The sequence below is a fragment of the Calliphora vicina genome, chromosome 1, assembly GCF_958450345.1.
Source record: "Calliphora vicina chromosome 1, idCalVici1.1, whole genome shotgun sequence".
NCBI classification, from domain to species: domain Eukaryota; kingdom Metazoa; phylum Arthropoda; class Insecta; order Diptera; family Calliphoridae; genus Calliphora; species Calliphora vicina.
This window is the reverse complement of record NC_088780.1, coordinates 18,357,468-18,383,253: the sequence shown is the minus strand read 5'-3', so window position 1 is coordinate 18,383,253 and position 25,786 is coordinate 18,357,468. Positions and strand designations below refer to the sequence as shown.

Sequence of the window (25,786 nt, the reverse complement as noted above, 5' to 3'; positions counted from 1 at the left end):
ACACTTTTATCCAAATAGTAAGAAATAGTTAAACAATAACAGCAAGTGCCGTTTGTGTAGGTATATAATGCCCTTTTTATAAATGGAAGTCTTATCTTTTAAAATTGATTGATAATTATTGATTTATTGGCCAGGTCCAGATAATGATTTTTCCATGAACTTCTTTTTGGCAAAACAAATCCACCATTTGTTGGGTTTACCATCTTCCGTATTGAAGACCTTCTCCAACACACGATTGCCGGTTTCATGGCGCAATTGTAGCAAATACTGTCTCATTAATTCTAAAATAATTTGTTTTTTTTTTTTGTTAATTGATTTATCACTTTTGAATATAATTTATATTTACCCGAGTCTTGTGCTGACGGTGTTTTGGCATAGACAGCATTTAAGGGAAACCCAGCCTCTCCGGGTAAATCAAATTTGGATATAGCTAAACTATACATTTCCTGCTGGCCTTGATTTTTGTTGGAACAGCGTTGAAGCTTCTTCAAACATTCCGTTATATATAAAGTAATATAAATTAAAGTACGATCCACCTCCGACTAAAAAAAATTTATATTTTTATTTTAATTATCTGTTATTTTTTTGTGTTTATCATTTTTGTTTTATACCTTTACTTCATAGGTGCGAAAGAATACATTTGCCTTAAAGTAGTAAAGTGACTCATCAATGATATCGTTATCATTACTCATTTGTGATGGAGCTGGTCCCCGGTATTGGGTTCTCAATGGCAATATAGCCATATTACCTACCATTGAGGGAAACTCTTTAATGGTGGAATGATAAGCCTTTGATATGTTACCAAAAAGTAAAAGAAAATTGTGTTTATATTTATGTAGAATACCAGCTATAAAACCTTTGTTGTTTTTCAACCCCACCCTTGGGCAAGACAATCTTTTCGAGGCTTCAGCATATTTTTGTTATAATTTCTGTTTTATGTTGAAAATTTAACTTACCGGCATTTTATTTGCTGTTTTTATTGCTTGAAATGATTTCAATTAATAATATTTTATATTTTTCACAATGAAAACAAATTTTTACACAAAATTTTTCAACTTTTTGAGAACTGTCAAATGATAATACTGCAATGACAGGGATGGTTAAAATTGTAAGTGTCAAATATATATTTGCCTTTTATAGGGTTGTCGTTATCTCCTTTATATTTATGAATGAAGGCAGAGATTTTAGCGATCTGGAAAGCCGAGGACTTGATAAGGGCAAACGTCACAATGGGATCTGAAGTGACTATTTATGTATGTGGCATAGTATATTCTAGGATAGTGGTGGACTGCAAGAAAGCTCTAGAAGCGTTATTCGAACTATACACAGTCAGGTTGTGTTGGGTACCAGGGTACTGTAACATACAGGTTCAGATCTGGACCAAGGTAGTGGGTACTGGAAATTTATATCATATATAAATTGATATTTTTAAATGACGTACCAAATCGGATAAAAAACAACAAATATACAACATATCCATTATTCGAACTTTGGAGGCCCATCAGGAATTTAAGACTGGATTTAAAAACTATATCGTAATGTTCAAAATAAATAGATGTACCTCTAGTAAAAATTTGGTAATGATCCTGATTGGCGCCCATAAATTAGAGTTTAGCCAGCATATGTACATATATTTGTATACCTTGGCATCTCTGTTCTACTACAACAGAGTTGCTCACACATCCAATTCAGCAATCTTTGCTTTGTCTGACAAAATTTTGACAAGTAAACAAACAAATTGTCCTAGAGAGAAAAATACAGCGCAAAATTTTAAATTTTCCTTATATTTTAATAAAAACTTTTCTATGTAGAAAATTCAAACAGTATTGCAATTAATAACTAACAACCAACAATAGAACAAAAATTAAATGTTGAAAAATGTTACAAACCGAATTAGCAACAAACTCGACGAATAATACGGCCGTAAACAGTGTTTTAGCCAAAACGGATAAGCAGGCAGATATAGTGAAAAGACTGGAAGAGTTAAGCAAATGGCAAGAGGAACAGAAAAAGTTACTGGAAGCCAGACAAACTATGCAGAGACAAATGTTGGGCATGGAACAGCAGACCATGTATCAAATGTTGGGCTTACAAAGCTCAAGTGAATTGAGTGTGTTAGAGGACATAGAAAAAGTTGTAAGAGAAGAACGTTTTTTGACTAACCAGGCTGAAAATTTAGAGGAATATGAGGATCAAAGTACTGAGGAAAGTTTGGAAACCTCACAATTGGAGGGGGAAGAAGAGTCAGATGAAAGCGAACAACTAAAGGATGTAGAACCAGCATCCTTTAAGACTTTAACTTCAGGCTATGAGACTGAACATGGCTTGGAAGTGCCACAAAATAAGCCTAAAAGACCATTTTTGAAAAGGGGAGAGGGTCTCAAACAGCGCTTTAAAATTGATCCTAATGAATTCAGACTAAATAATTTGCCCAAATATAAATATGCAAATGCCCATCCCACATTAAGTTTAAAGCCGTCTAATAAATTAAATAAAGTTAAGGAAATAAATACAAAGGCCTTAAAACAAGTAAATTTTACAAATAAAAATACAAAATCTGTAGTTAAGCTTGCAGCATTAGATGCCCAAGAGCAGCGTTTTCAGAATTTGTTAATTTCCTCACAAAATACTTGCAGTTCTACACCGGATACAAAATTATCATATGCAGCTAATAAAAAATTAACGGCGACTACCAATAATGCAGCAAAAGTAAAATTTTTGGAAGATAAATCAAATATACCACTTAAAATACAGGATGATGGTCCTAAAACTCAAACTGTTATTGGACCCGTGGTGGCTTGGTCGAAAATTTTAGATCCTTTAGAAATAGAACCTTTGCAAGTGCCCAGAAATCGCATACAATCTCTACCCCACACGGAGGAAAGTATATTTGAACTTTTGGAACAAAAGGCTATAAATGGTAGCTTTGATATGGATTCCACATGCCTTAAACAATTTATGCAACGCAGAATTACGGAAAAACTAAATGAAACTGATGATAATATACCGGTGCAGGAGGAGCTGAGAAATAAGCGTTTGGAACCAGTGGTTTTAACAAAGAAGGCAGAAGAACAGTATTCCAACTCATCAGAGGATGTGGAAGAGGAGGAGTCTCAACTGACAGAGCAAGTAGAAACTACTGAATCTGATGACACAACACACAAAACCATAGAAACCACCAACTCTTCGTATCCCCAACATACACCACAAGTTAGAGTAAGATTTTCCGATTCAAATGAGACACATGAATATGAGGAAGAACCAGAAAGTACTTTAAATGATAGCTCAAGACTTTCAGCCGGCGCTACAGAGCAAGATGGTCAGGGTGATAATAGCAACAATGAAATGTTCGAACAATTCAAACATGCCTTATTTGCAGCTCTACAAATTAAAGCCGACCAACATCTGGCCAATGACACCACCATAAACTCAAGTGATACCACTTTAACTCCAAAAGATTCAATTTCCGTTACTAACAACAACAACAACAATTCCATTTATTCACCCGCCTGCCAAGACCTACAACAAAAAACCGACATGATTAAGATACGTCTGGCTGAATTGGAAAAAGAAATACAAAATTTCAAAGACAATAACGTTCTGCTGATGAAGGCTAAACAGGAGCATGAATTGCAAAAATCCCTACATGCCCAAGAACATCTTGAGGCAATGGAACGTGTTAAAGATGAAAAAATACAAATGGAAATCTATTTACACGATGAGCGTGTGAAGTTGGAGGATGAGAAGCGTTTGTTCGAACAAAACATGAAAATGAAGACTCAAGGTTCAATTGCCAAAGAGCGCAAGGAGTGTGAACGTTTAAGGGAACAGGTGTCCCAACTGGAAATGCAATTGAAATCGAAAGACGCGAATCATACCTCGGCTCAAGCTAGACTAAGAACACAAATACGTAATTTGGAAAGGGAACAGAATAAGTTGCACGAACAAATAGAGCATTTATTGAGAGAGAACAAACGTTTGGAGAATGAGAATTTGAAGATCAGCCGAGAGCAAAATAATAAAATACTGCTGGAGATTAATAGAAATATAGCGAAATTGGCACCCAAACAGGTATGTTAGAAGCCTCAATATAACTTACAAACATGATTGATTCATTAATATATTCAATTGTTTGTTTTTTAATAAAAATCTATATAATTTAGCAAATTTTAACTTTCCATTTTTATATAACAGATCCAACATTCCTCCACCTCTATGCCTGAAGAGGGTCCCCCGACATTGGGCGCCTCTAGGACTGTGTCCAAATGTATAGTGGCAGCAGCTACGGCTAATAAAAATGCGGGTAAAGCTTATAAAACCACAAGTACTAGATATTCCAATAGCAAACTAGTAACAAATAAAAAATCAACACCTCCATCATCACCCGAGCCTGATAGGACAACAGAAAACAGATTTAAACCAGAAAAACAACCACAACAACATCAACAGCAATCCACAAAATATTTCACGGACCCTGATGACGATGAGGACATGTTAAAAGAATTTCAAATGACACCGGCCAAGAGTAACTCTAATGCTAACAAATCTCTCCATCCAACTCAAGAACCACAACCGCCACCTCCTTCACCACGAGCAACAGCAGCCCAACATAATGACACAACCACCAACAACTTGAAACGTGAAATAGTTAATGCTGACGGCAGCAAAGACATCTGGTATCCAAATGGTAATCTAAAGAAAATCTCTGCTGACGGCATGGTTATACGCATGTTGTACTACAACAAAGACATTAAAGAGACCAACATCAATGAGGGCACCGTTAAATACTATTATGCCGAAACAAATACTTGGCACACCACCTATTTGGATGGTTTGGAAATTCTGGAATTTCCCAATGGCCAAGTGGAACATCGCCATAAAACTGGTGTGGTCGAAGTGCACTATCCCAATAATTCGGTTAAAATAATGGATCCTAAAGATGAGCATAAACAAGAAGAGTGGCGTTTTGTGGATGGCACTCATTTGGTGCAAATGCGTAATGGTGATAAAATACTTTCGCTGCCCAATGGCCAGAAAGAGATACACAATAAACTGCACAAAAGAAGGGAATATCCGGATGGCACTGTCAAAATTGTATATCCAGATGGTAGTACCGAAACGCGCTATTCAAATGGTCGTGTTAGACTTAAAGACAAGGAGGGTAAATTGGTAATGGATACAGATATGGCTAAGTGATTTAAAGTTGGTGTTTTTTTAGGTTTGTGAAAATATTATTTTTGTAAATTTCTTTGTAATCTTTTAGATATTTATGTATTTTGTTTTATTTTTTAAATGAAAATTTGTCTGTGTGTGTTTTTGCTACGCTTTGTTTTAGTTTAGGTATTATTATTTTTAATAAAACTTTATTTATATATAAAAAAAAATCAACTTACTTTTATGTCTATATTTTTAAAAAATTTTCTTTATTTTACATTATTTTAAGTAAACATATTTTCATTATTGTCGTTTTCCTCTTCCTCTGGCGGATCAAAATCATGTACTTTAACATCGGCATCTTCGCCATACTGTATAACATTGTCGATTTGCATTAATAGATCTTGTATACTTTCCTCATCGTCTACATTCATGGGCACGAAACGGACTAAGCTGAAAGATTTTAAAGAAATATGTAGAATTGCATAAAAGGAAAAGAAATATAATAAACTTTAACATTACTGGATTAATCTTTACAAAAAATCAATAGTTTTATTAAATAAATTAGACAAAAATTGCTTAAATCTATAAGTTCACTTTATAAAAAAAAGCTATTTTCCATAAAAACGTTGTTTATACGTTTTCATACATTTTTCTACAAGGTTTCGAACGACTTCCAAATTTATTGAAATTTGGAACACGGAAATTTATTGTAGTATTCGCAACAACAAACACTAGTGAATTTGACAGTTTGAGCCTCCAAACAAGTTTTAAAATTTTTAATATTTTTAGGTAAACAAAATTAAATTTTTTCCATTGTTTTTTTCATTTTTTGGAAAAAAAATTTTTTCGATTGTAATTTAAAACTTTTTTTAAATTTTAATTTTTTTTTTTGTTTTTAAAATTTTTTTTTGTGAAAAAAAAGAATTCGGATTAAATTTTTTTCCGATTTTGACCCATTGTAGGTCCATCCTACTATGGTCTTATATACGTCGTTGCAAATGTCTTTGAAATATCTATCATTAGATATCCATATTGTCTATATTAATGTCTTAGTAATCCAGATATAGGTCAAAAATCGAGGTTGTCTCGGTTTTTTCCTCATATCTCAGCCATTTGTGGACCAATTTTGCTGATTTTAAATAGCAAAATTCTCGAAAGCATGCCTGACAGAATTATTGAAGATGTGGATCCCGAAGATATCTGGGGTCTTCAGAAAATTGATTTCAACAGACAGACGGACATGGCTTAATCGACTCCGCTATCTATAAGGATCCAGAATATAAATACTTTATAGGGTCGGAAATGAAAAATGTAGAAATTACAAACGGAATGACAAACTTATATATACCCTTCTCACGAAGGTGAAGGGTATAAAAACAAGTAAGAGAGTTCTATTACTCGGCAGTGGCGAATCTTTTATACCCTTCACCAAACTAAACTTAAAATTTTTTTCAAAAAATTTGAAATTTTTTTTTTCAAAATTTTTAATTTTTTTTATTTTTTTAAAATCCCGATTTTGACCTATTGGAAGTCCAACTTACTATAGACTTACAGTGGTTGACAAAACAATGGAAACTTTTCCAAATATTTCATTAGTGGCATAAAATCTGAAATAATTTTTTAAAAAATTTTAACATTTTTGTAGTATTTTATTTGTATAGTTTTATTAACTTAATTTAACAAAAAACAAAGGACATAATTAATTAAATTCTAAAAATGAGAAAACAAAATTAAAAGATTTCTTTATTACGGCATTGACAAAACAATGGAAACTTAGGTTTTATTTTATCAAATATGGTCTAAACTTTGCAATAACTCAATATTTTGTTGGGTATCCCTTATTTTTTATAACTGCTACACATCAACGATGCATTGAACCAATTAAAGAGTCAATTGGTCCCTTATAACCGCCTCCGATAAATCTTCCTTCCTGGTGTAATTTCGGGTCCTTATTTTACGATCTACAATTTCCCATAGATTTTCTATGGGATTGAGATCTGGCGATTGGGCAGGCCACTTCAAAACACGTACCTCGTTGGATTGTAACCACTCGGTTACAACCCTAGAGGTGTGTTTCGGGTCGTTGGAATCTCCAAACTAGGGGCATATTTACCTCAGCGTATGGATACATAACATCGTTAAATATGGTTCTATATCCTATACCTGTCATGGTATCTTTTATAATATGAATTGGGCCCATACCTTGCCCTGAAAAACATCCCACAGTCTTATTTGTGTACTTTGGATCTAATCTTTTTCCCTTTGGTCGTCTTACAAATGTTCTCCCATCACTGCCTATTAAATTGTATTTGGATTCGTCGGAAAAGAGGACAGTATTCCATTTCTGTATCAACCAGTTTAAATGATCCCTGGCAAATTGTAGACGAGCAGTAAGAACGGTTCTTTTTAGAAATTAGTGTTTTTTTCACAGGACGATAGCAACCAAGATCAGCCTCATTTGCCCTGCGACTAACTGTTCGGTACTTATTTCTAATTTTAGGCTATTAACAACATCTCGAGGAGTTATTTTTAGGAATTTCTTGAATTCTCTCGCTATTAAATTATCTTGTCTAGGAGTAGTCTTACGAGGACTTCCACCTAAATGTTGAGTTTTTACAGAACCGGTCTCACGAAATTTCTTTATAATTTTTAAAACTGCTGATTTATTTATTGAATATTTGTCACAGATACTTTTTTTGTTTTAAACCAGCTTTAAAATCGTTAATTATTTTATTTTTTAAGTCTTCACAAATCTTAACTTTAGCAATTTTCGTTAACTTCGTAAAAAAAAGCAATTATGCGAAAAACTTAGAAAAAGAAATTGTGAAAAATTACCAGAATTTAAGAATAAAATAAAATAACTGTAAACAGGATGCTTTTTACATCGCTCTTTTAAATATTATTTTCGTTTTACACTTCTTTCTTGCAGAAGTTTAAAAGTTTCCATTGTTTTGTCAGTAGCGAAATAGTGAATATTTTTAATTTTGTTCCCTTTTTTCAGAATATAATTAATTATGTTGTTTGTTTTTCAGTTAATTTATATAAATAAAACTATTCAAGTAAAATACTAAAAAAACAAATTTTATTTAAAAAAAAAAATTTTAATTTTGGGCTACATATGGAATATTTGGAAAAGTTTCCATTGTTTTGTCAACCTCTGTATATACATACAGCAGACCTTTTTAACACCAATTGTCCTTCCCACGGAACGACCCGATTCCCAATCGGTCAAAGATTGTCAACTCAGCAACAGCTGTATCAACCGGAAGTTTCTTTTCCCAGGGTAGAACTTCCAACAACAACAACCCAACAAGCATTTTTACTGGAATTCAATTTGAAAGCAAGTGCAATTCAAGCCTTGAATATATATTACACTTTCAATAGCATTCTCCAGTAAAAAGCAAACTAAAATTCAAGCCATATGTTTTTTGTTTGAAAAATATTTAATTTTTCAAATATTTTTCAAGTTTAAAACATAATTTTACATTTGTATTCAAGTAAAATTCCAACAAAATATTCAAGTGCTTGAATTTTTTTGGGACTTTGGTGCTTATTGGGAACTAATTAAAAATAAAACCAATTTTTATTTTCATACATTTCACTAATTTACTATTTCCCCTTTATTTTCTAATTATGTATAACTAAATTCATATTTTTCTTGTTTCAAATTTCTTAAACTTAACGTTTTGTCATTCTCCAGCAAACTCTTGGCATACGACAGCTGGGCCACATCGGCTGAGACAACGGGGGCATATTGATAAAGCCACAAGCTTTCCTGCTCAATTTCGGTTCGTTGTTTAATAAACAAATTAATTTTGTTATTCATTTCGATTAATTCCTGTAAGCCGGCATTATCATTGATAATTTTATTGAATTTTTCAATGAAATCGGGGCGTTCAGAGGCCTGTATGTTTGTTCTTATAATATCAATGGTAGCGAGACTTTCATTTAGATTTAAGTCTCTAGTTTTTAGTTTTGTTATAGCTTCAAAAAGACTTTCAAAGTGTTGATTAATATAAATTAAATCGTTTTCGAGTGAAGTAGTTTGTATTAATTGTTTAGCTTGTTTAAGACATTCAACATCTTCGTCCTCGTCTAGCATAAGTAAAAGGGTTTTGATTTCATTAAAGTTATTTCTATAGTAAATAGCGGCTTTTAACCAGGTGCCGGGGGTAGCTGTGGTGTCGGTGGTTGAGGGCAGCTTTAGGTAGTGGTACTTAGAGCGCATTATATGCTGGCGGTGAGGAGACTAGTAGATTTAAAAAAATATTTTTAAAGAGTTTTTAAAATATGAACATTTTGGTTTTACCTTTAAAAACACAGCCTCACAATTGGTAATAAAATTGTTTACTTGTTTGAAATGCACTTGTATATATTCCACCATTCTGTGATAGGATTGTAGCAAACAATTGGCATAAATCATATTGGGATATAAAACTTTAAGTGATTGTAGAGCAGTTACCATATAAGGAATTTTATCGGTTATTACCAATAAAACATTTTCATAACGGATGCCTAAATGAAATTAAAAATTAAATATTTTTTTTTTTTTTAAAACGGATGTTAAAATAATAACTTACCATCCGGCCATAGAATTTGCAAAGAATTATTAATAAAAGCGGCCAATGAACTGGCATTTGCCCGTTCTAGACGAGCCATATTTAACAAATAAGATTTACCCTTTTCATCTTCTTCCATTAAACCAAACACAAAATTCGCCACTAATTGCTGTTCACTATCGATTGTTTCCGCTATCGATAACCAAATTTGTTTATTTTCCGCTTTATGTTGTAATTTTTGTATATATTTCTCATACAGGGCCGGTACATAATTCGTCCTTAGCATTGCCTCAGCGGGTAAGGCTCGTTTTGTGTACTTTCGTAAAAACATTTGAATGGCTGTATTGTCAACTGTTTCCAACGGTATATTGGCCTCTAGAAATGTGGTGCATAAATCCAAACTAAAAGTTTCTAATTTGATGTGCACAACTGGCTGCTGTATTAATAACTTCCGGCTTTCAGCTGCTTCAAACATAGGCATCTCCAGGGCATTCTGCTGAGCAGCTTGATGTTTTAACGTGCGAAAATGTTGCTGTACACTAAAGACCTTAGTGCCATTGATATTGCAAAGACACAGTTTGCAAAATAGTATAGACGATTCAATGTCCAAGACATTTGGAAACTTTTGAACCATGCGATCATTAAACTTTTGTATCGATTCCCTAGAAATCTTGGGCATTTTTCGTTCGTTTATTTTTAATATTTAATCTAGAACAAATTACTTTCGTTAATTTAGTTTATTGTAGATTACAATAAAATTTTTGCTTGAATAGTGAAAAAATTAGCAAAAAAAAGTAAAAGTATGTGGGAAAAAATGTAAATATATACATTTAATGCAAATTAAAGAAAAATATGCTAAAAAAAGCTTTTTATGCAAAAAAAATTAGAGTTGCCATACAATATGCTATGTGTAGTGATCATATAGTTTAATGCTAGGTATACACGTTACGATAAGCCGTACGATAAATCGTATAAGTATGAAATTAGTAACGTGTACCATGTTGTCGTACTAACGAAGTACTTGTCATTTTTTTCTAAGGAAATAGTACGATTTGTAGTAACTTCTATCACAAAATCGTACTTCAACTCATACTACGATTAGTACGAAAAATAGTATCGTGTATACCCAGCATAAGATATTAGTGACGTTAAAAGGTCGGCTTACTTTTTTTTTGGTCGATATGTTTTCGGACTTCTATATCTAGTTTGTTTACATTGGCTTGTTAATTTAACTCCTGTCTATACTTAACAAATATTCATCATAACAATAAATGACATTCAAATCTATTTCCTGTCCTATTTGGACTGGGATGTTTTTCACTTTATTTCTCTTTACATCACCTGGTTACTTTCCTCTTCAATTTCATTTATTCTCGTCACATCTAGTTCATACCTAGTTCATATTTCTAAATGATATCACATTGGATTCTTTGGGTCTCCCAGTGGATGTATACTTCTTACTGTACACCTCTTCAAATCTATCTAAAGAAAACCGAAGCACCAGAACGAACCAGTTCTTACTCGGCCATAGATTGTCCGTTTTTTTATTTTTCTAATTGTTTAGCTTTTATTCTCTTTTTTTAAATAAATTTCGTTTATATTTTAGTTATTTTATTCATATTTTTAATTTTAAGCATATTTTTGCATATCAGCATATCAATGAAAATACGCCCCCAAAATAAGACATGGATAATTTTAATGGTGGCAAGCGTTTTGTAAAAAAAACAAATATATTACAATTATTATGAATTTTGCACTCGATTAAATTTATATATTATTTTTTATTAAAACCTTTTTAATTAACTTTTTTCTGATTTTTTTAATTATATTCTTATAAAATAAATGCATACGTAAAAGCAATAATATACTAAATACCCGGCAACTCTGTGTTTCAACAAAAACAATAACAAATATAAACAACACATTCTTATACAGGGCTACCATATTAATCGAAAATTGTGATATTTCATTATTTGCGGAGATGAGTTTATTTTTTGGGATTACGGTTCATAAATTCCCTAAGTTTAAGTTTTGACTTTGTTCAATTTTATTTATAATATTTATTTAATTTATATCATAATTATTTAATTTATTTTATATTTAAATTTTTTAATGTAAACTATTTTTTTAAGTAGAAATTTATAACCGATTATGGCCAATAGGCTAGGTTGTTGAAAATAAATAATAATAAAAAAAAAAAAAAATAATAAAAAAAAATTGGTTTCAATAAGAAATCTCTTCATTCCCTGGAATTTTTTAAAACCAGTAATTTTTTATAAAATCCTCGCTAAAATTTTCCCGATTAGGAACCCTAGATTGGATGTTAAAATACTGTTTAAACGGAAGTTTTGATATTTAGCTTTTTCATATTAATATAGTAATTTAAAAATTAATGTACTTCAATTAACCCATATCAAAAATTTTAGAAATATGTATTAAATAATGTGGTTGTTATTAGGATTATATTTAAAAAAAATATATATTTTTCATAGCTTTCAATTAGCTATGAAAAATTTTACACATCTGGCAACAGATAAATTTCCATAACATTGTGGATTTTTTATCTCTCAGAAATTTCCCTTTTATACATATGCATTTGGATATTAAAAAAAAATATTTATAAATTTTGTTATATCGAAAACAAAAATAGTTGAAAATCCTATTGGAATTTTTCAACATTTCCCCCATAATCTTGCAATAAACTCTTAAGCGGCAGCTCATTAAACAGAGAAACATGCCACATTGTAAAAAAAAAACAAAATAAAAAAACCTGAAAAATTACCCATAACATTAGGGATTTTTTTATCTTTCACAAAATTCCCTTTTATACACATGCATATTCAACTAAAATTCCCCTTTTAGTGGCAGCTCAACATTTACACCAACTAACATTTTCTACACAAATATATACCAGACTATAGCTGTCTCTTTCATTTCCCCACAATACCCAAATGGGCTAGAAATTAAAATAATCCCATCGTGTTAGCCAGCAATACCAATACCCACATACAAAATACCTCAGAAAAAGTACAGAAAAAAAACTGGAAATGACATAAAGAAGCCACATCAAATTGAGGAAATTACTGAAAAAAGTGCAGAGTGTTAAGGCAAAAATATATTTTTGAGGGAATTATCAAGATAAAAGTGGAAATAATTCCTTATTGTTTTTGAAAAAAATAATAATTTACCCCACATAGGAATTGTGGGATACATGTACGTTCAGCAATTACACAATTATTAAGAGTGGTTTTTGATTTTTGGGAAGAATATTTACTTGTTAGTTTTGGTGCGTGCTTGGAAAACCCTTAAAAATGGCGGAAGAATCCCCCAAAGTAGAAATGTTGCGATCCGTTAAGGGCAAGGATATGTTATTGGTGGGAGATTATCTCTACCATTATGATGATAGAACCAGCAAAGCCTATAGATGGGTGTGCAGTCGCCGCAAAGACAAAACACCTTGCCGGGTGCGTATGTATACATCGTTAATAGATGAATGGGATTTGACGCGCCATAAACTTGAAAACATTGTGGGCGAACATCCCCATGGCCCGGCCGAACAAGATGCCATTATCAGGGCCCGGGAAAAGAAACGTCAGGCAGATGCTGAAGGCTTGCCCTGTACATTGGGTAATAAATCGCTGAAAAGGCGCTTTCAAAAGCAAGAGTTGGTTAAGAAACTTAATGCTAAGAAAATGAAATTGGGTGATGATAGCGATGATGAAAACAACACCAGTAAAGATAGATTTGACACCAGCGATGATGAGCTTGGCGATTTGGTAGAAAGTTTGGGCATAACAGCACCAAAACAACAGCCCAAAGTGAAAAAGTTATTAATGCTCAAGACCACCAAGGGTCATCATATGGTGGCTGTAGATGGCTGTGTCTATAGATTGGATGGTAAATCTATGATAAGTACCACCTACCGTTGGAAGTGTTTCAGATCCAAGGACTTGCAATGTTCGGGCAAAATCTATACCGAGTGTTTGGCGAATGGGCAACATCGTTTCAAGCCCATACGTTTAGAGGAAAATACCCATAATCACCAGCCGTACAGTGAGGTCAAAATAGAAGCTTTGATTCGAAGGAACAACATTAAAGTGTTGCAGGGTAAGGAGGAGAAATCCTCATTCAAAGTATTCGATAGTTTGGCTCCCAGCCCGGAAAAAAAGGTCAAGGCTGAGAAAAAAATTAGACCAATAACCATACCTTTGTCCGTAGCAAAAGGTGGTGGTAACGTTTTGTCCATATCCAGCAGTTTCGATGTGAGTCCGAAACCAGATATCAGACGAATAAGAGCCGAAGCCACCTCCAAACTGTACCGCCAGGTAGACGATATCATGGACGCTCTTGAAAGTCCCAAAGATGGAGAAATAACCAAGTTTACCTTTTTGCCTTCGTTGAAAGGAAACCGCATACTCATAATGGATAGCATGATATTTCATTATGACTCCAGAGGCTCCCAGAACGATAGGGCCTATTGGACCTGTTTGTATCGGCGGGATAAGGTGCACAAATGCAATTCGCGTTTAACCACGGAGGGTGTAGGCAAAGACATGAAAATTATGAAAGTCTCCGGTGAACACAAGCATGCTATTAATCATCGTGAGCATATTTTAAAGAGAATAAACCAAAATCTAAAAATAAAAGACAAATCATTCCCTTCACAAAAAGTGGAAATGTTTTCGTCGGAGAGTGAAGACGACAATGATGACAATGATCACATGGGTGATTTTAATGATACCCAAGACAATGCTGTAAACCATACAAGCTTTTCTCGTGAAAACTCTCCTGACATTTCCGATTTCATACGCATGAAACAACCCAAAACTGAAAGAGTACTTGAAACTACCCATGAAATGTTGGAGAGCACTTTAGATGAAAATGCTCATGCTTCTATAGTAGAATATAAAAATGAAATTGAAGTGGATCCGTTTCATGAAACACTGCCCGTCATCGAATACATAGAAATGGAAAGAATAAATACATCAACCTACCGTTCGGATTCGGAGGTCGAACCCGAATATAAACCACGTGCCACAAAGTCACGAGCACGCAAAAGCGCCGCCAATGAAGCTGATGACGAAGGCGACGAGGATTACAAGCCCAGTACTAGGGGCGGCCGCAAACCCCAGTCGTTATTGAAAAAATATTCGAGCAACACACGAGTTGCCTCCTACAATCCCGACAACATCGATACCAGCAAGATAACAAAATTACGTTCGGCCAAAGGCGGCGAACTGCTATGCGTTGATGGTTATATTTATCACTTGAAAAGCATTTCACCCACTACACGCACCTATTGGGCATGCATCAAGTCCAAAGATCGCATTTTAAAATGCCCGGCACGTGTCACAACTGTCTCGGATGCAGATAATAAATTGAGTGTTGTTCACTTGAGCAACTCACACACGCATCCCATTTCGGAGGATGACATTAAGAAACGTTTGTTTAACGAATTCTCCAAGTCGGTGGTTAATGCGGATATAAAAACAAAAGACATTATGGAGAAATCATTGAGTGAATTAAATCCGGAATTTGCTCATTTGTTGGGAAATCATCAAGCGGTGAAGAGGGAGACATTCAAGTAAGTTGTTAGATATGAGATGTAGATGAATTTTTTATTATTGATATAGAAAAAATGTTATGTAGAAAATTGTGTTATACATAAGATTACTTTAACCATCTCTAATTCTTTACTATGGAATCAAATAAGTCATAAGGGAGTGATACGATACTTTTTATTATTATCCAAAAAAGGTGATCGTATCAACATGATTGGTGTTAACTAATGATTGTGCTGTATTTTTATCAAAAACACTCAACCAAATCTTGCTGGATTATTATGCAATTATTTGTATTATATCATGTTCTTCTTCAGAACACGTCTTATACAGAGTTGCTCTCGCAAAGCTTATATTGTGTCTATAGTTGTTTGTGCTTAATTTTTCCAAATGCAGCCACCCGAATATCGTTTGCTTAATTAACTTAATTTTTTTCATATCATAAATTTGCAAAATAATAAGAATATTTCTAGGACAATTAAAATGGCAGCACAACAAGAAAAATAACGGTAACTACAGTGTTGCCGCTGGTTATTTTAATAATCACACGGTTTCCGTTATATTCCGTGCTACCAGAGAATTTTAAAATAAAATTGGAAATTTTAACGATTTTTACAAACTAAATAAAATAAAAATTTCAATGATTTTTTTAAAATCTAAATAAAACTAATAACTAACCTTCCATAGTTAGTTGCCTGAAGCTATATATTCTTAATGGAGTCACATTTATACCCTTCACCATGAGTTTGCAATTCCGTCAAACAAATTTGTGCTAAAAAAGTGGTTACGCTTAGTAAATATTTGCCATGTGTGACCATACCTTTAATATAAACTTTTAGTTCAGAAGGTCACAATCTGTACTAATGATGGACATTTCAAATACCTTTCCAACATCGTATATAACGCCATATAAATTCTGATCGACAATGAGTCAAAATTAAAAAAAAAAAAATTTTTAACCCGACATTTTTTACAACAAGAATTGCTTTTCATCCAAAAAAAAATTTCATCTAAAATAGTTTGTTCTCCAAAAAATTAAATTTTCTCAAAAAAATTTTTTTTAAAATAATTTTTTTTGCAAATTTCAGCACAAACGCAATATAGCATCCCACTATGGTAGTGTAGAATATAAAAATTATGCTCAACCAACCGCTGACTTCTGGCACAGACAAATTGATTGATACGATTTTACTTTTATCGATACTATTTTGTATTCAAAAGTACCGTGGCACTCTCTTAAACAATTTGATACCCTAAGGAGTAACTAGATTCGAAAGTATGTATACATACATATTTTTAGGTTGAAAAATAATACTGAAATACACAAAAATTTCAGTTATATTTTTAAAAAAATTTCTTTAAAAAAAATTGTTGATTAAAAAAATTTCAAATGAAAAAAAATTTGTTGGTGAAAAACTAATATTGATTAAAAAAAAATCTAAAAAAACAATAGTATTTTCAATAGGAAACAACAGTATTTTCTATAGAAAAAACAACAGTATTTTCTATAGAAAAAACAACAGTATTTTCTATAGAAAAAACAACAGTATTTTCTATAGAAAAAACAACAGTATTTTCTATAGAAAAAACAACAGTATTTTCAATAGAAAAAACAACAGTATTTTCAATAGAAAACAAAAGTATTTTCAATAGAAAACAACAGTATTTTCTATAGAAAACAACAGTATTTTCTATAGAAAACAACAGTATTTTCTATAGAAAACAACAGTATTTTCTATAGAAAACAACAGTATTTTCTATAGAAAACAACAGTATTTTCTATAGAAAACAACAGTATTTTCTATAGAAAACAACAGTATTTTCTATAGAAAACAACAGTATTTTCTATAGAAAACAACAGTATTTTCTATAGAAAACAACAGTATTTTCTATAGAAAACAACAGTATTTTCTATAGAAAACAACAGTATTTTCTATAGAAAACAAAAGTTTTTTATATAAAAAAACACAGTTTTTCTATACAACATTTTGATTTTTTAATCAAAAAATGGGTTTTCATTCACCAAACTATTTTTTTTATCTGAAATTTTTTAATCAAAAATTTTTTTTCAAAATTAAAAAATATATTTTTCTCCAAAAATATTTTTGGATTTTGAAAAAAAGATTTTAAAAATTTTTCTTAAATTTTTTTACCCAAAAATTTCTTTAAATATTTTATCATCCAAGGCTTTATCTTAAAGTATATTGTGGTTAAGGGTATTTAAGATTCGGCAATGCCGAATATAGCTCTCTTGTTAATATGCATTTTTTAAATGCCGTTAAAAACTCCTAAGATTTTTATAAAATCGAATAAAAATGTCCCTAATTAGTTGCCTGTAAATGTATATTCTTAATGGTGACTCCATTGACAAATTTTTCGGTTGTTTTTTTTCTTTTTCTTTTTTTGTAGGTGGCAATTAAAATTCATATTTGTTTATAATGCACAATAATAATACAAGTTATTAAGCTTTGTGCTGGTCATTAATTCAGTTAACTTAACAATTTTAAGCTTTTATAGAAAAACAATAACACAAGCTTTTTTTTTGATTTTTTTTGGACCACAACTAAAATAACTTGTTTTGAAATTAAATACATTAATCATTTGCCGCATAAGCAGCTAAGAGTTAAGACGTAGTCGTCATCACCTTACACAGAAAAAAGTAAAAGTAAGAAATAATTTAAATTGTGGATAGAGCAAGTTTTAGAAAGTGAAATTATAAAATTTGTAAAGAAAAAACAATGAAAATTTTAAAATTACTAGAAAATTTGTTAGATTTTCTTTTTAAATTTAAACTTATAAACTGTTTAAAAATAATTTTTGTATGAAAACTGCCAGTATATTATTATTGTGATAATGGGGGTTAATGTAATAAATAATTCATTAATTTTAAGTAATTTTCCGGTGACAACCTTGAATTCATTAATAATTACATTATTGCGTGTACTCTAAAAAAAAGAAACCGATTAAAAATAAATTTTGGGCTAAAATTTGTGTAATTATTTGTTTTTTCTTTCTTTCAATAGATTCAATATGAAATTGTACTCAGTATCCGATGGCCCACCATCTTTGGCCGTGCGTATGTGTTTAAAGGCTTTAAACATTCCCTTTGAATTGCATAATGTGGATTATGTAGCCTCCGAGCATTTGAGCGAGGATTATGCTAAGGTAAGTTTTTTTTTTTAAATATCCAAAACATAAATGAAAAATATTTATTTTTCTTTTGTTAAATACTAGATTAATCCCCAAAAAGAGATACCCGTTTTGGACGATGATGGTTTCTATCTGTCTGAAAGTATTGCCATTATGCAGTATTTATGCGATAGATATGGCGGAGAAAACGTTTTATATCCCAAGTCGCCCAAGGAACGTGCCTTAGTCAATCATCGTCTTTGTTTCAATATGTCTTTCTATTATTCCAGCATTGGATCCTACAGTATGGCACCCATATTCTTTGATTACGAACGTACCGAAATGGGCTTGAAAAAGGTTAACAATGCCTTGTCGGTGTTTGAAACTTATTTGCAACGTTTGGGCACTAAATATGCTGCCAGCAATAATCTAACTATTGCTGATTTTGCTCTGGTCTCGGCTACTTTATGCTTGGAAGCTATATCATTTGATATCTCTGAATATCCACTCATCACTAAATGGTATAACACTTTCAAAAAGGAACATGCCGATTTATGGTCAATTGCCTATGGTGGCATGCAGGAAATAACCGAATTCGAACATAATCGTCCGGATTTGTCGCATATGAATCATCCTTTCCATCCGACACGTAAAAATGTTTCTTCATAAGTTCATTTGGAAGGCAATTCAATTGTTGCAAATTATTTTTCTTTATATATTTCTTTTAGTTTTTAGGACAAAAAGTAGTTTGTCATTATTTTCTTAATTTTAATAATATGTTGAATGTTTTAAACACTTATACACCCCACAACGGGTTAAAAATTTGCATAAAAATATAATAAAATATATACAATACAAATACATGCATATGTATAAAAAAAAATCTGTTGGTTTTTTTCTAGTACTACACAAAAATTTACAGGTTTTGGACAGAAGTAGTTAGATTAATCAGAAAGGTAGGTAACATTTATAGTAGGAGAACGATTCACTTTAAAACTGGCAAATCTGGCTAATAGTGGAATAAGTTTTGTATTTAAATAGTGTGGAAAATAACAAAAGTTTGGTGAAAAGTTTATTCAATATATTAGTGAAAGTTTGTTTTTTGAAGACCTGCTTTTTGCTACCATTATTGTTGAGTGTTTTAAAGTAAAAACAAGTAAGAGTGCTATATTCGGCTATGCCGAATCTTATATACCCTTCACCTTTGTTGTGGATGCATTATTATTTTTTATAATTAGTATATATGTATGTACATTGCCCATTTTCAGCGTACAGCATCCTAAATTTATCAAGAACACAAAAAACAACAACAACGCCAAACGAAACAAAACACCAAAAGAAAAAACAAAAACAAAATACGCAAGGCAATGAAACCAACACACATCCAAACATACGTTTAATTGTATAAAAAACAACAACAACGCCAAAAGAAACAAAACACAAAAGAAAAACCAACACACAACCAAACAAAAGTTTAGTTGTATAAAAAACAACAACAACGCCAAAAGAAACAAAACTCAAAAAAAAACAAAATACACAAAGCTTGCACATCCAAACATACGTTTTGTTGTTTTTTTTGTAAAAAAAACCAACACACAACCAAACAAACGTTTAGTTGTATAAAAAACAACAACAACGCCAAAAGAAACAAAACACAAGAAAAAACAAAATACACAAAACTTGCGCATAGAAACATACGTTTTGTTGTTTTTTTGTCAAAGCATGCAACATTGTGTTTTTTGATGAAATTTTCAGAGGTTGTCTCGGATTTTTGCTCATATCTCCGTTATTTATGGACGGATTTTGCTGATTTTAAATAGCAAAATTCTCGAAAGTATATCTGACAGAATTGTTGAAGATTTGGATCCCGGAGATATCTGGGGCCTTCAGAAAATTGATTTCAACAGACAGACAGACGGACAGACAGACAGACAGACAGACAGACAGACAGACAGACAGACAGACAGACAGACAGACAGACAGACAGACAGACAGACAGACAGACAGACGGACATGGCTTAATCGACTCCGCTATCTATAAGGATCCAGAATATATATACTTTATAGGGTCGGAAATGAAAAATGTAGAAATTACAAACGGAATGACAAACTTATATATACCCTTCTCACGAAGCTGAAGGGTATAAAAACAAAATACGCAAGGCAATGAAACCAACACACATCCAAACATACGTTTAATTGTATAAAAAACAACAACAACGCCAAAAGAAACAAAATACGCAAAGCATGCACATTCAAACATACGATTTGTTGATTTTTTGTCAAAAAAACCAACACACAACCAAACAAACGTTTAGTTGTATAAAAAACAACAACAACGCCAAAAGAAACAAAACACAAAAAAAAACAAAATACGCAAAGCATGCACATCCAAAAACATACGTTTTGTTGCTTTTTTGTCAAAAAAACCAACACACAACCAAACAAACGTTTAGTTGTATAAAAAACAACAACAATGCCAAAAGAAACAAAAAACAAAAAAAAAACCAAATACACAAAGCTTGCACACCCAAGCATACGTTTTGTTGTTTTTTTGTCAAAGCATGCAATCAATACATTGTGTTTTTTGATGAAATTTTCAGAGGTTGTCTCGGATTTTTGCTCATATCTCCGTTATTTATGGACGGATTTTGCTGATTTTAAATAGCAAAATTCTCGAAAGTATGTCTGACAGAATTGTTGAAGATTTGGATCCCGGAGATATCTGGGGCCTTCAGAAAATTGATTTCAACAGACAGACAGACAGACAGACAGACAGACAGACAGACAGACAGACAGACGGACATGGCTTAATCGACTCCGCTATCTATAAGAATCCAGAATATATATACTTTATAGGGTCGGAAATGAAAAATGTAGAAATTACAAACGGAATGACAAACTTATATATACCCTTCTCACGAAGCTGAAGGGTATAATAAAAATCTACACTGACTGGGAATGAATTGTTATTTTAGCGTTAGTTTGTTATGTTAATTTTCTAAAAATGAGAGTCATTAGAACGCCATACACATACCCTAGAAGTTAAACCAATGAATTAACAGAATTTTCTAATCGATATAAAATTGAATGTTAATACCAAACGAATTTTATCAAACCATAATACAAAAAATCATATTTGTGATATAACTACCAAATACATTGACTATGTAACACTATGGTTAGTCCCATGTTCGGAAACTCTCCTGTCAAAGACCTAACTCAGTTGTGAAAAACATAATTTTGTAATGCAAATCGATATAAAATTAAATGTTAATACCATAGATATACACATAGATTGGAAACTCTTCTGTTAAAAACCTAACTCAGTTGTCAAAAACAGACTTAGGTTTTTACAACAGACTAGGTTTTTAACAATTACGTCTCATCTCTATGTTACCCTATGGTTAGTCCCATAGATCGGAAACTCTCCTGTCAACGACCTAACTCAGTTGTGAAAAATAGAATTTTCTAATGCAAATCGATATAAAATTAAATGTTAGTATCATAGATATTCACATAGATTGGAAACTCTTCTGTTAAAAACCTAACTCAGTTGTCAAAAACAGACTTAGGGTTTTACAACAGACTAGGTTTTTGACAATTACGTCTCGTCTCTATGTTACTCTATGGTTAGTCCCATAGATCGGAAACTCTTCTGTCAACGACCTAACTCAGTTGTGAAAAACATAATTTTCTAATGCAAATCGATATAAAATTAAATGTTAGTATCGTAGATATACACATAGATTGGAAACTCTTCTGTTAAAAACCTAACTCAGTTGTCAAAAACAGACTCACGTTTTTACAACAGACTAGACAGACTAGGTTTTTGACAATTACGTCTCGTCTCTATGTTACCCTATGGTTAGACCCATAGATCGGAAACTCTGCTGTCAAAGACCTAACTCAGTTGTGAAAAACAGAATTTTCTAATGAAAATCGATGTAAACTTAAATGTTAGTACCATAGAAATACACATAGACTGGAAACTCTTCTGTTAAAGACCTAACTCAGTTGTCAAAATACAATAGACTAAACAACAGACTTACGTTTTTGAAAGTTACGTCTCGTCACTATGTTACATATGGTTAGTCCCATAGATTGAAAATTCTTCTGTTAAAGACCTAAAATTAGTAAACAAAAATGTGAAAACATAAACACTCGTATGGTGTTTATTTGTTTGAATTTGTTTCTAGTTTCCGAACCATAGAATAAACGCATATAACGCAAGGAGAGAGAAATATCAATGGAAAAATTACCAAAAATCCCACTATTAGTTACCCTACTTCGAACACTTTTTCCAATACTTTTTTTTAATAATTTCGAATTATTTCTGCGCAATATTATGAATTTTTGTTGATAATACTGAAAAAATTATTTAAATTATCCAAAAATATTGACACTTATTATAAGTTTTTAATTAATAGTCTCACAAATGCAAAGCGCATTATCTCAAATAGAGCAAAATATTTTGTAACACATTTAATTTATTTAAATCTTCCTCTTTCACTTACCTAAAATCTTCTATTAACGCTCCAATGGCTTCTGACAGCTTCCGATGTGTTCTACCCCATGCCGACTCCTGGGTTATATCGCCCAGCAATGCCCTGGGATCAGGATCCAAATATTTATCCAATTGTTTACGCGCCGTCTTACTTAACAAATCCATTTTTGTCAAAACATTTACATGAGGCATTTCCAAATTGGCCATAACACTCAAGGCGGCCATGGTGCCGGACAAAAACTTGGCACCATCAATCATAAACTGTGAATCCACCAAGAATACCGTGCATATACGAAAATTCCAAGACTCCAAAAGCTCTACCAATTTTTTGCCCATATCTAAATGTGTAAACAACTCAATTTGTCCGGGCATATCGAATAAAATATAATCATCATCAGGTTCCACATTTATGCCATCCTCTTCTTCATCACCCCCACCGCAAAGTTGAGTTTTTAGCCATTCCTGATTCTCTATGAGAAATTCTAGACAAAACACCAAGCCACCATTGGGCCCATAATGTAATTCCTCATCGTCCATGGCATCATCTAGCTGTATAAGGTCACGTATATCCACTAAGGGTTGATAGTCAAAGTGTTCGGCCGCTGGATCTAAGTTAACCACCTCAATAACACGTTTGGAGTCTTGAGCATGCCGTTGCATGAACGAGCAGTAGGTGGACTAAAAGTTGTTGGGAATTTGTTTTTATTTGCTTTTTTTTATAGGATTTCTTATAAAACTTACTTTACCACTGCCGGCTGGTCCTATTACCACCTGGGCATAACGCATTTTATTAATTATTTATTAATATTTACACAATTATTTCGTGGGCTAATAAAAAAAAAACTGTTTTGTTATTTTTGTTTAATTTCACATGAGTTTTTTATTTTTCCCATAAGCGGTTTTAATGCAAAGCTGCCAGCTTGTTTATGTTTTGAAGAAAATTTCCCTTTTGTAAACAGTTGACAGCAACTGCCGGTATTTTGCAATGTGTATTAACCCCTGCAGGGATTGTGTAGGGTATTTGGCAAAGTTAAAGGGAAATTAATTATGAGAATAAAAGCAATTAATTTGTTATATTAATAAAGTTTTTAGATGTAATTATCATAAAAATAAGTAATTAAATAGGTTTTTGTTATTGTTTTTATTAAATTTGCCAGATTATGGTTTTGTAATATTTCTTGTAAAATGGCAATCAACAGGTGTTTTTTTCATTAACCCCTTTTGGGAATATTTGTCCGTTTTTGGCAAATTGCAAGGGAAGTTGTATTTTCTTGTTGGAATAGGACGATACATCTATAAATGTTCTATATGTATCAGTCGTAGAACGAATATGATTTGAAGAACAACTGACGCTTCATTGTTATTATCTCTAAGGATGGTTAGGCCGAATTTTGTTGTATGGCTTTCCAGAGTTTTGAGTTATTGGCATTGATTTTATTCATCGCATAACTGTTATCATAGTTTGAGTCGTTTATGTTAATCTATGCGTTCATTTTGTTTCAACCTTGATTTGAGGTTATGATAGAACACAGTTGATATACGCATTTTTTGAAAAGTGAAGCACCATTCAAAACTCATTGGAGGAGACCCATTAAAACTTAATTGAAGAGATTCTTGAGGAGGACCACATAAAACTCATTTTATCGGAAAACTGTTCGATTGCACCTTCTCCTAGCTCTTTTTTATGCTTTTAAGAAAATTTCTTCACGCTCCCTAAGCACCTCAAAGTAAACTACCAGTTTCTTACAATGATCTGTACTTTGGGACTGCCTTTTTACGCCAGGGTCTTTCATCCCGATTCCCTCGAAAAGATCCTGCAATGGCTTAGATGTTCCTTCCATCAAAGCATCAAGTTCCTCGGTGGGGGAATTTATCTTCAGCACATAATTTTCTTAGTCCTCAGTGTTCAGAGGGAGTAACGGAGACAGTGCAATGGGTTCTTCCATTTCTAACCGTTTATTAAACATGTAATTTTTCGAAAGTGGAGCAAGAGGAAATGGTGACGGTGGAGGTGTAAGCTGTCGGTTCTCCCAAAACGTACGGGCGTAAGTGTTAGCTACCGTATCCCCAGATCGGGCCAACGTAACGCTTGAAATTTTGGGTTTGAGTCGTTATTTTGTTTACTCGGGTTTAGAATGGTGGAATATACTGCTTCATTTTGGTTGTCATACGAGTATTTTTTTAGGTATTTTTTATGTGGCCGGGAGCTAGAGATCTTTTGGGTTTGCATTCCATCTTGAGATAGATAATAAACTGAATTTTGTGGGGCTATTTATAGTGTGCCGGCAGGATGAAGTAATTAATTGTATTTTATTTTAATTAGTTCGTTCTAGAAAGAGTTTAATGTCTTGTATATGAACTTTCTGTTTTTTTTTTATTTCTTATTTGAACATTTAGGATATTTTGTTGATGCTTTTTCCATTCATAAGAGGTAAATCCACCCAACGAATGCTTCTGAAGGGTATACGAATTTCCAAGACTTCTATGGTGGTTATTTGGTAGTTGTGTACATCGCTTTTCCACTAGATTTGAGTATGGAGTCCGGTAACCGCTCAGGCGCCATTTGTGATGCAATTTTTGTGAAATTTTCTATTACATTTGTTCTTGATCAATTATGGGGAATCAATTAAGCGAAAACTATTGTACCAACTTCTTATAAAAGTTACTTTGTTTTGTTTTTAACCCCTGTCTATACTTGACAAATATTTATCGTAACAATTAATGACATTTATTGTCAAGACAAAGTTGTCTGAGCAAAAGCACTAACAATTTTGTCATAACAAAATAATAATACTAATAAATAGAGACTATACCTGATAATTTTTTATCTTGACAACCATTTTCACGAGTATCATGATAAAAATTGATCAGGT

General features: G+C 32.4%; 5 protein-coding genes across 6 annotated transcripts; 2 read left to right on the top strand and 3 right to left on the bottom strand.

The window, feature by feature from the left end:
- Positions 1–28: 28 nt before the first annotated feature.
- Arpc3A (Actin-related protein 2/3 complex, subunit 3A) lies at positions 29–1,093 on the bottom strand. Its single transcript, XM_065498377.1, has 4 exons — positions 957–1,093; positions 612–788; positions 347–542; positions 29–281 (listed from the first exon to the last, which is right to left on the bottom strand). The coding sequence occupies exons 1-4, from the start codon at positions 960–962 to the stop codon at positions 124–126; spliced, it is 537 nt and encodes a 178-aa protein (XP_065354449.1). The 5' UTR covers positions 963–1,093; the 3' UTR covers positions 29–123.
- Positions 1,094–1,729: 636 nt separating this feature from the next.
- Positions 1,730–5,344, top strand: Sas-4 (spindle assembly abnormal 4). Its single transcript, XM_065501224.1, has 2 exons — positions 1,730–4,071; positions 4,195–5,344. The coding sequence occupies exons 1-2, from the start codon at positions 1,879–1,881 to the stop codon at positions 5,194–5,196; spliced, it is 3,195 nt and encodes a 1,064-aa protein (XP_065357296.1). The 5' UTR covers positions 1,730–1,878; the 3' UTR covers positions 5,197–5,344.
- A 49-nt stretch (positions 5,345–5,393) lies between these two features.
- Positions 5,394–23,929, bottom strand: LOC135957633 (GPN-loop GTPase 3). Its single transcript, XM_065511968.1, has 3 exons — positions 23,655–23,929; positions 22,924–23,591; positions 5,394–5,607 (listed from the first exon to the last, which is right to left on the bottom strand). Exons 1-3 carry the CDS (start codon positions 23,697–23,699, stop codon positions 5,439–5,441), a joined length of 882 nt encoding a protein of 293 aa, XP_065368040.1. The 5' UTR covers positions 23,700–23,929; the 3' UTR covers positions 5,394–5,438.
- LOC135948707 (uncharacterized) lies at positions 8,738–10,512 on the bottom strand. The gene is made up of 3 exons (XM_065498118.1): positions 9,738–10,512; positions 9,467–9,672; positions 8,738–9,406 (listed from the first exon to the last, which is right to left on the bottom strand). The coding sequence occupies exons 1-3, from the start codon at positions 10,393–10,395 to the stop codon at positions 8,789–8,791; spliced, it is 1,482 nt and encodes a 493-aa protein (XP_065354190.1). The 5' UTR covers positions 10,396–10,512; the 3' UTR covers positions 8,738–8,788.
- On the top strand, positions 12,705–19,265 carry gfzf (GST-containing FLYWCH zinc-finger protein). 2 transcript variants are annotated; one of them, XM_065499237.1, is made up of 3 exons: positions 12,705–15,300; positions 18,301–18,442; positions 18,512–19,265. In XM_065499237.1, exons 1-3 carry the CDS (start codon positions 13,028–13,030, stop codon positions 19,073–19,075), a joined length of 2,979 nt encoding a protein of 992 aa, XP_065355309.1. In that variant the 5' UTR covers positions 12,705–13,027; the 3' UTR covers positions 19,076–19,265. The 2 variants fall into 2 exon arrangements, with proteins under 2 accessions (XP_065355309.1, XP_065355310.1); XM_065499238.1 differs by lacking the exon at positions 12,705–15,300 and adding an exon at positions 17,855–17,942.
- Positions 23,930–25,786: the final 1,857 nt, after the last annotated feature.